Here is a 12,384-nt window from a genome sequence, read left to right as displayed (position 1 = left end):
TTGACGTGCTAAATCTGGCACGTCAAGAATTTCTGACGTGCCACATATGGCACGTCAGAAATTCTTTTATCTTTTTTTTTTTTTCTTTATATATATATATATTCCTGACGTGCCTTGCCATGGAAGGCCAGCAGGCAGCATGGCCCATCGCATTTGCCTTCTATTTTATTTATTTATTTTTTTTTATCTGGTTTATATATATATATATATATATATATATATATATATAATATTATAATATTATAAATTACTGACGTGCTAATTTAGCACTTAGCACGTCAGTATTTTTATTTTTACTTTGTTTTTAAATATCAGGTATATATATATATATTATAAATTTTTGACGTGTTGATTTGGCACGTCAGTATTTACTGACGTGACGTGTCAAAACTAACACGTCAGAAATTTCTGACGTGCTAAAACTAGCACGTCAAAAAACAAAAATATGAAACATTCAATTTAATTTGTCCTCTTCTTTCTCTCTTTTATTATTTATTATTTCTTCAGATCTACTGTTCTTATTTAATTCCAAATTTTTTTTCTCTCTCTTAATCCCCCTCTACTCTCTCAATCTCTCTGAATCTCCCTCTTCTCTCTCACTCTCTCTGCACGGCTGCTAGAAGAACAGCAGATCAAGAAGAAAAAAAAACAAAAGGAGAAGAGAAGAGAAGCAGAAGGAAAAAAAAAAAAAAAAAAAGATCAGAAGATCAGAAGATCGAAGAAGAGAAAAAAAAAAAAAGAGAGAAGATCAGAAGATCGAAGAAGAGAAAAAAAAAAAAAGAAAAAAAAAGAAAGAGAGAAGATCAGAAGATCGAAGAAGCAGAAGAAAAAAAAAATGGAGAAGAGAAGAGAAGCAGAAGAGAAGCAGCAGAAAGAAAAAAAAAAAAAAAAAAAAAAAAAAAAAAAAAAAAAAGGAGAAGAGAAGAGGATCGAAGAAGAGAGATTTTTGATTTGAAAAAGCTCTGATTTGATTTGAGAGATTTTTTATTTTTTATTTGAAGAGAAGAAGATAGAAGATTATAGAAGAAGGAAGAAGGATAAAGTTTATATTTTTATTTGGGTTTTTGATTTTTTGAAGATTTTTTGAAAATGGAGGAAAGAAGAGAGAGAGAGAGAGAGAGTGCAAATGGAGGAAGGAAGAAGGCAACAGGGAGAGAGCTGGGGGGAAGAAGTAACGTACTGTTTCAAACTAAAAAAAATATTTTTGATTGAAAAAAAAAAATCCAGAAAAATTTAAAATTATTAAAAAATTAATTTTTCTTTTTTTAATTTTTTTTGGATTTTTTTTTAATTAAAAAATTTTCCTGACGTGTTAAATCCAACACATCAGTATTTTCTGACGTGTTGGATCTAGAACGTCAGGAATTTCTGACGTGCCATATTTGGCACGTCAGAAATTGCCAATTCCTGACACCCACATTCTTCACGACTGAAACACGTCAGGATTGCCCCGTCAGGAGGGTTTACTGACGTGTCAGACAGCCTGACACGTCAATAAACCTATGTCAATAAAAAATCCTTTTTTTTGTAGTGATAATTGGAAGGAAACATATCATACAAATACCATTAGTCTACCAACAACATTGTTTTTGCATTTATTTCATCAAAAGTTGGTCAACCTTACACTTAGTTGTTTTGGTGAAACATATTTAATGAAAAAAAAAATTACTATTTTTTAGTGTTCAGCGTTGTGTCAAACATTGTTCAACCTGAAAATGTTTTTAGTTAACTAGGAAAAATAACTTTTATGAAGCATAAAATAGTTTATATGCTTCTCATTTGCATAAACTATTTTTCGTTGCTCTACCACACTTTCGGGCTGATTATTGTAAAAGGGTTCCTTATAGGGCCTAGTTACTTAGCTACTCTTGTAGGTCCTAGGCTGTATGAACACTTCTATGGGCAAGTAGGCCCATAAGATCAGTTATCTTACAAGTGTCTATCCAAATATGAGAGTTGAGAGACTAGTGGGGTAAATTTTTTTTCTTTGTTTTTTAGAAAACAATATCTAAGTAAGATTATGAGAATACCAAAAGGAACTGTCACATTCTTCTTTACAAAATTATAAATTTTGTTTAATCGTCTGGTGATGTTATACCATTGAATTTGTTTTGACCGTTTGGTCATTATACATTAATTTTATAACGTTTATGATAGTTGGTCAAAAACCGTTTTCAAGATGCTAGCTATTGATTCAATTTTTTTTTTTGGTCAAAAACCATTTTCAAGATGCTAGCTAATGATTCAATTTTTTTTTGTTAACGTGAGCTTCCTTTGAACTAAGCCAACGTTTATGTTGCCACACAAAAAAAGCACTCACAACTCACAAGATAGATATATTTTTATATAATTATTTTTTCATTTTATTACTTAAAAAAATTAAAAGATTATTATTCTCAAGAAAAGATAAAAGGCTTGTTTGTTTTTGCCTTCGTATTAACTTGATTAAAAAATAAAATAAAGAATTATCCGCTTAATTTGTTTGACTTTTGAACGGCTTGATCTTGAACCTTATCAACTGCTGCGTAGTATAAGCCATAAGGTAGACAAACATATTCCCATATACCAACCACGTATTACAAGGAATCTTAATCCATCCACGAGTACAAACCTGCTTGCGCGAACAACGACGACGTCAATGCAAAATTAGTAGGACTTGGTCCACACGGATATATCTGTGTGTGTTATACTTTGCACCCTAACGTACGTTTAATCTTAAAGTAAGACCAGGTCTTCAAGGTTAGCATCTGCGTTTTTGTTTTCTAACCGTACGTATAATAGTCAACCACTTCTTCTTATATAAACCAAATCAACTCCATACAACTGCTATAGTTTTCCTTCAACGCACACACAACTAATAATCCAGTGCCCATTTCCTTCAAATTCCATCTGCTCGTGAACAAAACACTAGTGCACCATGGATCATTCTTCTTTGCTTCTTCAAATTCCTCAACCCTCCTTGCCCACATACACAAATGGTGTGTCTTCCAATTCACCCATGCCTCAAGAGAATAGACTATCATCACCTCAACTTCATAAACTAAACCCCAAACGATTTTCTCGATCCACAATAACTCTTCATTCTCACCATAATAGTCCCAAAATTTTCGTGCATGGAGATAGACTTTCAAATCTTCGGGATCTCTGCAGCAATATCCCAGCAACTCCAACGCCACGCAAAATAGCAGTGACAAAAGAAGAGATTGAGGAGCTAAGCCGAGGCATCGCAGGGTTGTCTGTGAAAGGTGGTGCTGGCAGGCAAAGAGGTTTGAATTCTCCGACCACAAATTCAAAGCAAAGGCGTTTGAATGTTAGTTCGACCACAACTACTCGTGGTGGTTCTGCTGGATTGTTTGGTACCTTAATTCGAAGGCCTGGACGTTTCAAAGTACGGACAGTAGTTTTGAGAGGAACTACCAATACCAAATAAATCTGTAAAATCTAGTAAATGCTTAGAAAAAAAAATGTCGTGTATCACTTAGATCCAACTACTGATGATATTTGTTTAATTTTCACTTCAGGTTCTTCTATTTATATGAATTAATGTAGCTAAGCCTTCATATATATATATATATATAAATAACTTGTTTTGGAGTTCAATTTTTCTTTTAATTTTATTAATTTAAAAAATCCAAAATGACATGGGTGAAAAGCATGCATTTGGGTAAAATAATAAGATAGAACTTTGCGATATCTTGTTGTTGTTGTTAATAATTAAGAAAATCAATTAAATGTTCAAATTTGTCATTTTTTTTTTTTTTTTCACAAAAGCATGATTATGACTATAAATTTATCGATTAAATACTATAATTCTTGTTGGAAATAATTTTGATGGTTCAAAATATCTTGTGATACTAAATAATATTAATTCAAAAAATAAAGCAAAAAAAGTTAATTCTCACAATACTATAGAATCACACAAGATGAGTTATTCTTAAAAGTTAATTCGTGTTTCGTCGAGTATTCAACTCAACGAGATTGAGTCGCTTAACACACAACCTCTCAAGATTAAACTATAGCATTTACCTTCCTTAAAAATACATTTCTAAATACAAAGGCAAAATGAGCAATCATTCTATCAAAGTGGATGAGGAACTACTGACCACAGTAGAACGAAGACTGCTTGACAACGTCACCATACGGTATTAGAGTCAAAGAAGTTACGTATATCAATCTATACGTGATGCTGGTAATGGTGAGTTTTCTATAACCATAAAAAAATCTAATGACCAAATGGTCATAACGTCAAAACCGTAGAACATGTTAATGATCAAACAAGAAGAATAAATCATATTTTTTTTCTCATTATATTAATGTGACACTGAAATAAGCATTTTTTTTTAACAAGATGATTTGCAATGTCACATTAACAAATGAGATAAAAGTGTAACGTATAATATTTTTTTTAATTTAGAGTGATAACATGGCAATTTGTGAACCATTCGTTTACCATAAACAGCAACGAGTTGAGGAATTGTAGGACCTCTAATCCATAACTATTACATGGAATCTATCCATCTATGAATGCAATGGAGATCGATCCAACCACCTGCTTGCGCGAACAAGGACGACTTCAATACAATATTAATGGCCTAATTGGTCCACATGCATGAATACCCCACTTTAATTTTCATCTGCCATAACGCCATTAACGCGTAATTTCAAACTCAAAGTAAGACCAAGTCTTTAGCAAGATAATTACTTCTATGGATTTGTGGTATAAACTCATCTTTTTGTGCCCTGTAATAAGATATTGACATCTTAATTTTGTACAACTTAAGAAATGGTATATCTTCCAACTCACCCATTTCTCAAGACTACAGTTTATCGCCTTTCGTGTAAATTAATTAAGCCTAACTACCGAAAATATTTGTTTGATTTGCACTTTAAGTTATTCCATTTATATGAGTTGTAAATAATTCATCATAGAGAATAACTTCTATAAGGAGGTGGTGTAAACCATTTCCTTTGTACCTACCAATGAGCATTTGACAACTAGGAAAATCACACACTTTCAAATGAGATGAAAAGCACTAGATTAAAATCTATTCTCCCCCATCGTTAAAAAAAAATAAAAATAAAAATAAAAATAAAAATTCTTCTCAAACCCATCATTTTCTCTCTCTTTCTCTCTCTCTCTCCTCACTTCTCCGTGCTCTCTCTTTCTCCCTCTCTCTCTCTCTGGCAGCAGCAGCGACCACCGCCAAGCCTAGCCCAGAGCTGCCGTTGAAGGTGCCGGAGTGCAGCCCAAAGCTGCCGGAGAAGACGCCGGAGCCCAGCCCAAAGTTGCCGGGGACCAGACTTCTCCGGTGCTCTCTCAATCTCTCTTTCTCTCTCTCCAGTTCTCTCTCTCTCCGGTGCTCCATCTCTTCGATGCTCCATCTCTCTCTCTCCTTCTCACCGGCGAAGAAAAAAAATCTGGTTTGGTCGAGGCAAAATTTTTGTTTTTGTAAAAGGCAAAAAAAAAGAAAAGAACCATAACAATCAGTATTAAGATCATGCAGGAAATTGTAAGTTTCAGTGCATAAATTCGTTCTTTTTGGATCTGGTTTTACCGTCAAATAATCTAGGCACTGGCGTCTAGTCTCCGGCGTCGGGCGGGGCTCCGACAAAATCTAGGCTGGACTCCAGCGTCTTCAACGGCAAGACCTCTGTTGCCGCTGGAGAGAGAGAGAGAAAGAAAGAGAGGGAGGGAGAGGGAAAAATGAGGGTTTTTGTGATTTTGGAAGAAATAATTTTTAATCATGTGTTTTGTATCTTATTTTAGTTGGTGTAATAATCTTAGTTGTCAAATGCTCATTGGTGGGCACAAAGGAGGTGGTTTACACCACCTCCTTATAGAAGTTATCCTCTTCATCATATATAGCATGTTTTGAATTTCGTTCTTACTTTTAATTTTAAATGAGGCGGAGGTACGATACAGCTTTGTGTTCATTGGCTACTGCCCAACAGGCGTTATAAGGCCCGATTATTAAGAAAGCTCATTACAATGTTAGGGCCAGGACTGACGGGATTAGGCCCATTAGTTTTAAACGGCTTATCTGGTATGGGCCTGGAAAGTTAATTGTCACCCTTTCCAGAATATTTTCTATTCCATCCAAATATCCATTATTCAATAGAGAGTGTGAGTATGTGCGTGTGTGTGTGTGTGTGTGAGAGAGAGAGAGAGAGAGAGAGCGTTTCTGAAGTGCAGGTCCCATTGGAAGAAAAACACCCATCAGCCATGATTTGGTCAACACTCACCACCCATCGCCATGATTCAATGATATGATATAAAACTGTATCTAATTTGGACAGTATATATATATATATATATATATACACACATTGTGATGATCTCCCATTTCTTTTCTTTTATTTTCTTTTGTGTATTGCATGTGTATGACTTATATACATTCAGGAAACAAGAAAAAGCAGGAAAATTAGTGCTCAAGTTGTGTAGGTGGTACTGTTAAAGCTCCAATATGACATTTAAAGTTGAAGAATTCGTTACTCTTGCTTTCACGCCAGGGGAAAGAAAAGTATGGAAATTATGATTAGAAATCAAAGATTGCGAATATGTAAGATTCAATTTACTTATAATTTTGTACGATACCCGTCAATCTCTTGGTATAAAGTGTTGGTGCAGGTTATGATGTTGGTGACAACGAATATGCCTTGTTTCTTCATTTTCTTTGAATATTCGTTTAGTTTACAGTGGAAATATCAAATTGATTGGACCCTTTGAAAGATACGGAATTTTATGTCAATGATCAATGCTGTATAAGTTTATCCCAATAAAATTTGCATAATTAAAGTGGATTTTCACCTTTCCTTTTCTTTAATTGGTTTTAAAACCTCGGCTGGTACCGGCACACATGGTTTCCCACATAGATTCCAAGTGGGTATCTAGTCGACACTTTTATTTATACTATTTTTCTTTTAAAAGCAAGAAGACTAGAAATCATATTTTTATTTCACTTTGTTAACATAATTATCAATCGGTTACTGTTATATATATATATATATATATATATATATATATATATATTAAAATTCACATTTGTATTTTACAACTATCCTTCAATATTAATGTGACAATTTTAATTGACTCTTCATTTTTATTTTTATTTTAACAAATAAAGACCTAATCTCATTGGGCATGTATATTGGATGGGCAATGGGGCCAGGCATTGTGATAGCAATGTACGCTCAATGGACCATGGGCTGGCATTGTCATGGTCTTTTCAGGGACATCCGAGACCGCAAGGTTTTGGGTACCTACGACCAAAATAAAAGTATTGGGTACCTTTCCCGGGTACCCATTTCTGAGTTGCTTGCTTCTAATTCAATTTCAGACCCAAGAAGCCCATTCCATATTGTTAGCATATGATTGAAAAATAATAGATATCTAGCTAACTTTTATACCACATATTAATACGTGCAGTATACCTTAAGGTCCATCTATTCAGATTAACTTAAGGTATTGAACCCACCTGTCCCGAAGGTCTTCACAACCTCCCTCTTTACATAGTTTAAATTTATCAAACAACCTAATTTTAAGGTGGTAATACCATAAATAAGCCAAGTACTACTCAAAACTTTGGGCTCAATAGACACTTTGGACTCAATGTCTTACTCATTAAAAACGTTAAAAAGCCTAAGAGCCTCGACAATTATAGGCCAACCAGGTGGTGGTGGTAAGACAATGGGTAGTCTAAGATAGAAAAGGAGGACTAACCCCAAATAAACTAAGAGCCATTTTCTTTCTAAACTCTCTCTATTCTATTTTGTTTATATTAGTATATTACTGAGTTAATCATCGAAGGCTCTCCAAGCTCACATTCAATACCACTCTGATAGCTGTTTTTTTGTCTTGCAGATAGCCTGTCAACCAATCTAGTTAAGCGAAAATAAATTAGCTTTATGAGAAAGGGATCATGATCCTGATCCTGATCCTATCAGAATAATATTCATATTTAATTTGTGTCCAATTGGGGCCAAAGTACTTGTTGACAAGATGGAAAATATTTCAAAGTTACAAAACCAGCCGATGTTATGAGTCTGTAACCATCTTGTCAGTTTCGGAACAGTGCATACATAATCAAGTGCAATCTTAATGAAGAGTCCAAGACAGTTGTGTTATGGTTGTCTCAATGATCTAATGAAGCCCGTCATTAGGGTAAACCGTAATATATAGGCACTAATTAAGAAAGAAGGCCGCCTCAAATGTCATCGATCAGCAAGCATGAATAGGAGGAGCATAAAATCTTAATTAGCACAGTCAATAAAGGTGATAATTAGCCTTTTTGTGGTGCTTAAGCCATCGTTTAATCCCTAATCATAACTTCTCTTGACTTCTGCCATTGATGGAGTTTTGCCTGCTGTCAATCCAAACGACAAAAATGGCGCTTTTGCCAAATTCACTCTAACCCCTGGATGCAGTATCAAATAAATTAACAAAAATGGTACTGCTCTTGGTCTGCTCACAAGTTACATGTCCTACTGTTGCTGGGCCACACATGCAGTCAGACTTGTTGATTTCACCCCCTTTTTTAGGTTTCTTTAATTAGTCATAACTCATGATAGTGGAGAACTGGTACGTGCAATGGCGGCTGTGATATAAAAAATTCACTTGTTAAATGTTTATATATGAATCTTCAGATAAAGTTTTCTTTTTTCCCCTTAATAATGCTTAGAATATTGGATTTAGATCCGAATCTCCAAAAAATTCAGACCGGGTACGGTGGTTAGGCGTTCGAGCAAGTTTTAAAACAGTTCGGAATTTGGAATCCACCTAATTAGGCACCTCGAGCTTAACACCCCCTCTCTTATTTGGGCAAAGAATTTAGGGAATTTGAATTCTAAAGTATCTGTTGAAGCAAAAAAGGGAGGAAAAAAAGCATGAGACAACTATAAAAATAAAACCAAAAATTCATGGTAATTAATTAGACTAATAAGATGTAAAATCCGAATAAAGTAGGAAAGTTATTCCTCACCGTGTCTTTAATTATCCTCTAGATGATAACAAGTAGACATTCTAAAAAACCATAGTGTGCTTTTGGATGGCACTTTTGGTTTTTGATATGTCGAGAAGTTTATAGATCAAACTTTTCTTCTTCTTGCCTGCATATGGCAAACTTTATGGAAGAAATTTAACATTTTAGGCCCCTTGCCTAAATTGGGAAGATACCCTCTTTTGGATGGGGTTTGTCTTACGATGTTTTTAGTTCTTAAGCTGTTTGATTGCTTATTAAGTGCTTCGGGGTTTCCCCATTGTAATTGTTGTCAATGTTTGAGGTATGCCTCAGCGTATGTAGTTGTATTCCTTTAATTGCGCTTCAATTATGTTCATTTTATTTATCCAAAAAAAAGGAAAATTTGCATAAGCTTACTATTCAACTTCTGCATTTCTTCGTCCCTAAAAAGCAGTACACTCAGTTGGGGACCACGCCTCATAAAGCGAAGGTCACTGATTCGAATCTCCTCTCTCCCCCTCTTGTGTGAACATGTCAATTCGACTCATTAAGCTTATATGTATATACATGTAGACCCCTCATTCCGGGCTCCTCAAAAACGTGCTCGGACATCCCACGTCCCACACACCCTTCTTTTATTTCTGGTTGGAATTTCACATAAAATTTCAGATGATCAGAATCTTGGTACCAAAGGAGGTGGTAGGAAGATTTATGCGCTTTACTAAAAAGTTTCCGTCTGAGCAGAGTTCCATTGTCTGAGTGCTAAGATTAATTATGTTTAGCTAGGTGGGTATCCAATTAACCACATTCCCCTTCATGCCTCCCACTAAGTCTCTCACTCTCATCACTTCGATCCCACTCTCCCACTTCGTAAAAACTGAAAACTACCATATTTCATGGATGCCCCTACACCTACGATGCATGACTTTTGTGGACCCTTTCGAAAGGTCGAAGCTAGGTGAAGGGTTACCATCCATCACGAAATTCCATGGCATCTATGCCCGCTGTTTGAATGCCACGTCAGAGGAACCAGACTAGTGAGAATGACACGTCAACAAATATGGTAAGGTGGGCCGGAAACTTTTGGGGACCTCGTTTCTAACCATCACAAAGTATGCTAGAAGGAAATATTAAAATGAAGTACTATTTGAGTTAAATTAATTTAATAATTATGATACCCTTAAAGTAACTCTTGATTGTTCGGTTGACTAACGCTTCCAACTTGCTTGCTTTTCTTCACCTAACCATTCATGCTATTTGCTTAATTTGGAACTGAATGATGGATTGAAGGTGGAGCATCTGAATATATAATTCTTTATATCTTTCCCTTCATTAATTTTCAATGCAATTGCAGATTCTGATATGATCATGGCGTGCTTAATTGGATTGATTTTTGCTACTCAACAAAGTTCTGGAGGGAGATAGAGATGGAGAGTAGTGATATTATGCAGTAATCTTGCAGATGGTGCATGATGCAAATCGCTGTACAGTTTTTGGAAGGATGTTCTAGCTATATATCTCGTGCCTTAAATTTCTTGAGGATTAATCTTTTTATCTTTAGGGAGTTGGTAGTTGCGAATTCAGTTGGTGGCAGTTAAGGGTGGAATGGAATCTTTCTTCACGAACACCAAATTCTATTGCCAAAGCTTTCTGCTGCATACTTTACTTGAGTTTCAATCAAAGCATAGTAACCTGAAATCAAGAGGGCCTTTAATGTATTAAGAGAAGAATTTAATTAAAGCGAGTTTTTGGCTTTTGCCCTCTTGCGAGAATTGGAGGATATGAATTGAAGTTTCAGGTCTCTCTGAAGAAATCAACTGATCAAGCTGCTTAATTTGTGGAACTCCTGAAGCAAGAAAACAACAGAAAGGTGCAAGAAGAGAAATCCGGAATACAGAAAATCCTGTACAAATTATTAAACAAACCAACCAAGCCACTCATAGACGCATTTGATGTTGTCATCCAGCATTCTGAGTTTTCGTTGCCAGACTGCGGCCGTCATATATATATATATATATAGATATATTATATATAGAGTTTAATTAATTAAGTCTCTCATGATGTTTTGTTTTTGGTAGACAATATTATTTAAGATATATATAGATATATATATCGGATTAAGGAAACTTCCAAAGGTTCTGATCCCCAGAGAATTCAGCATCTTCGCCAGCAATGTCCAAGCGAGGAGGGCTAAGAAGCATCCCTTCAGCCATGTTCATAAGAACATTAGGCATGTCAAAGATCATATCCTCATCAACAAATTCATCAGCCGCCGCCACAGCTCTTTCCGGCTCCTCTGTGATTTGTGCCCCACTACCCTCAGCATCCTTTGCAGCGCCCATAGCGGCGGCAGCAGAGGCTGCAGCCGCTTGGATATCACGTGGGGAAGTGGAGGCGGGCACGGGCAAAGAAGAGGCAGAGTTGGGAAAATTAAGCTCAGCTTGTTGACCCTTAAGAGAAAGTGCCGCCACGTCGTAAGCGACGGCAGCCATTTCCGGTGAAGGGAATGTGCCTAGCCAGATTCTATTAGGCTTTCTAGGCTCCCGAATCTCCGACACCCATTTGCCACTGCTCCGACGCCTCACTCCACGATAAACCGGGTGTCGGCCCCTGGCAACAGGTGCAGCCGCAGCAGTAGCAGAGGCATTGCTGCTACTGCTGCTACTGCTAGAACTTGTCTTTGTGGTGGACTGTGAATAATACTGCATGGTTTTTCACTAGGGTAATGAAGAAGATTGGCGGGAAGTTGGGATTGGATCGTTGGAGGCTGAGAGAAGCCATTTATGGTGGATGGAAATCTTTGGCAAAATCTGGTTGAAGAGCAAGGAGTTCTGAGAAGAAAGTGCAAACCAGTTGTTGCTGAACTGCGCTTGCAGAGGTTTCGGGTGTAAGCCAGCTTTGTGTTGGACATCTGGGTTGGACTATGTTTTTGCAGCAAAAAAAACTATCTTAATTAACGTCAAGAACAGTAAGGTTTTTGGGGGCCGAAAAGAAATGCACTCGATTATAAAAAACCGTAATTTCCCGACATCACCTCTACAGTTGTATTATGTAAAGTAGGGTTTTAGCTTCTCTAAAACCATTATGTGTTTTATGGTTACGGACTGACGAGACATCACTATTATTAGATTGCCATCGTCACCAATATAATGCCATTCAGGTTAATTAAATAATTATAACATCTCTTGTTGTACAAGAGCTTTCAATGAAATTACTTTTCATCAAGTTATGAAATCAACAAATTAACCTGCTTCAATATTCTAGCCAGTTTAATATTAATTGGCCTCATACTGCCCATTGTTCAGGACAATAAACACTTTGCAGGATTAAATGCTATTCCATATCAAGAATCTAAATGCTTTAGGCCAACCCAAAAAAAAAAAGTCCATATTCCCATTATTTCTTTCTTCTAGGTCATCCATCTCTC

General features: G+C 36.0%; 1 protein-coding gene across 1 annotated transcript; it reads right to left on the bottom strand.

The window, feature by feature from the left end:
- Positions 1-11,074: 11,074 nt before the first annotated feature.
- Positions 11,075-11,665, bottom strand: HRD (Integrase-type DNA-binding superfamily protein). The gene has a single exon (XM_059572762.1). The coding sequence runs from the start codon at positions 11,663-11,665 to the stop codon at positions 11,075-11,077; it is 591 nt and encodes a 196-aa protein (XP_059428745.1).
- Between the last annotated feature and the right edge of the window lie 719 nt (positions 11,666-12,384).

Source organism: Corylus avellana, chromosome 10, assembly GCF_965113065.1.
Source record: "Corylus avellana chromosome 10, dhCorAvel1.hap1.2, whole genome shotgun sequence".
Taxonomy (NCBI): Eukaryota; Viridiplantae; Streptophyta; class Magnoliopsida; order Fagales; family Betulaceae; genus Corylus; species Corylus avellana.
The sequence above is the reverse complement of the archived record's forward strand: the minus strand, read 5'-3'. Positions and strand labels throughout refer to the sequence as shown.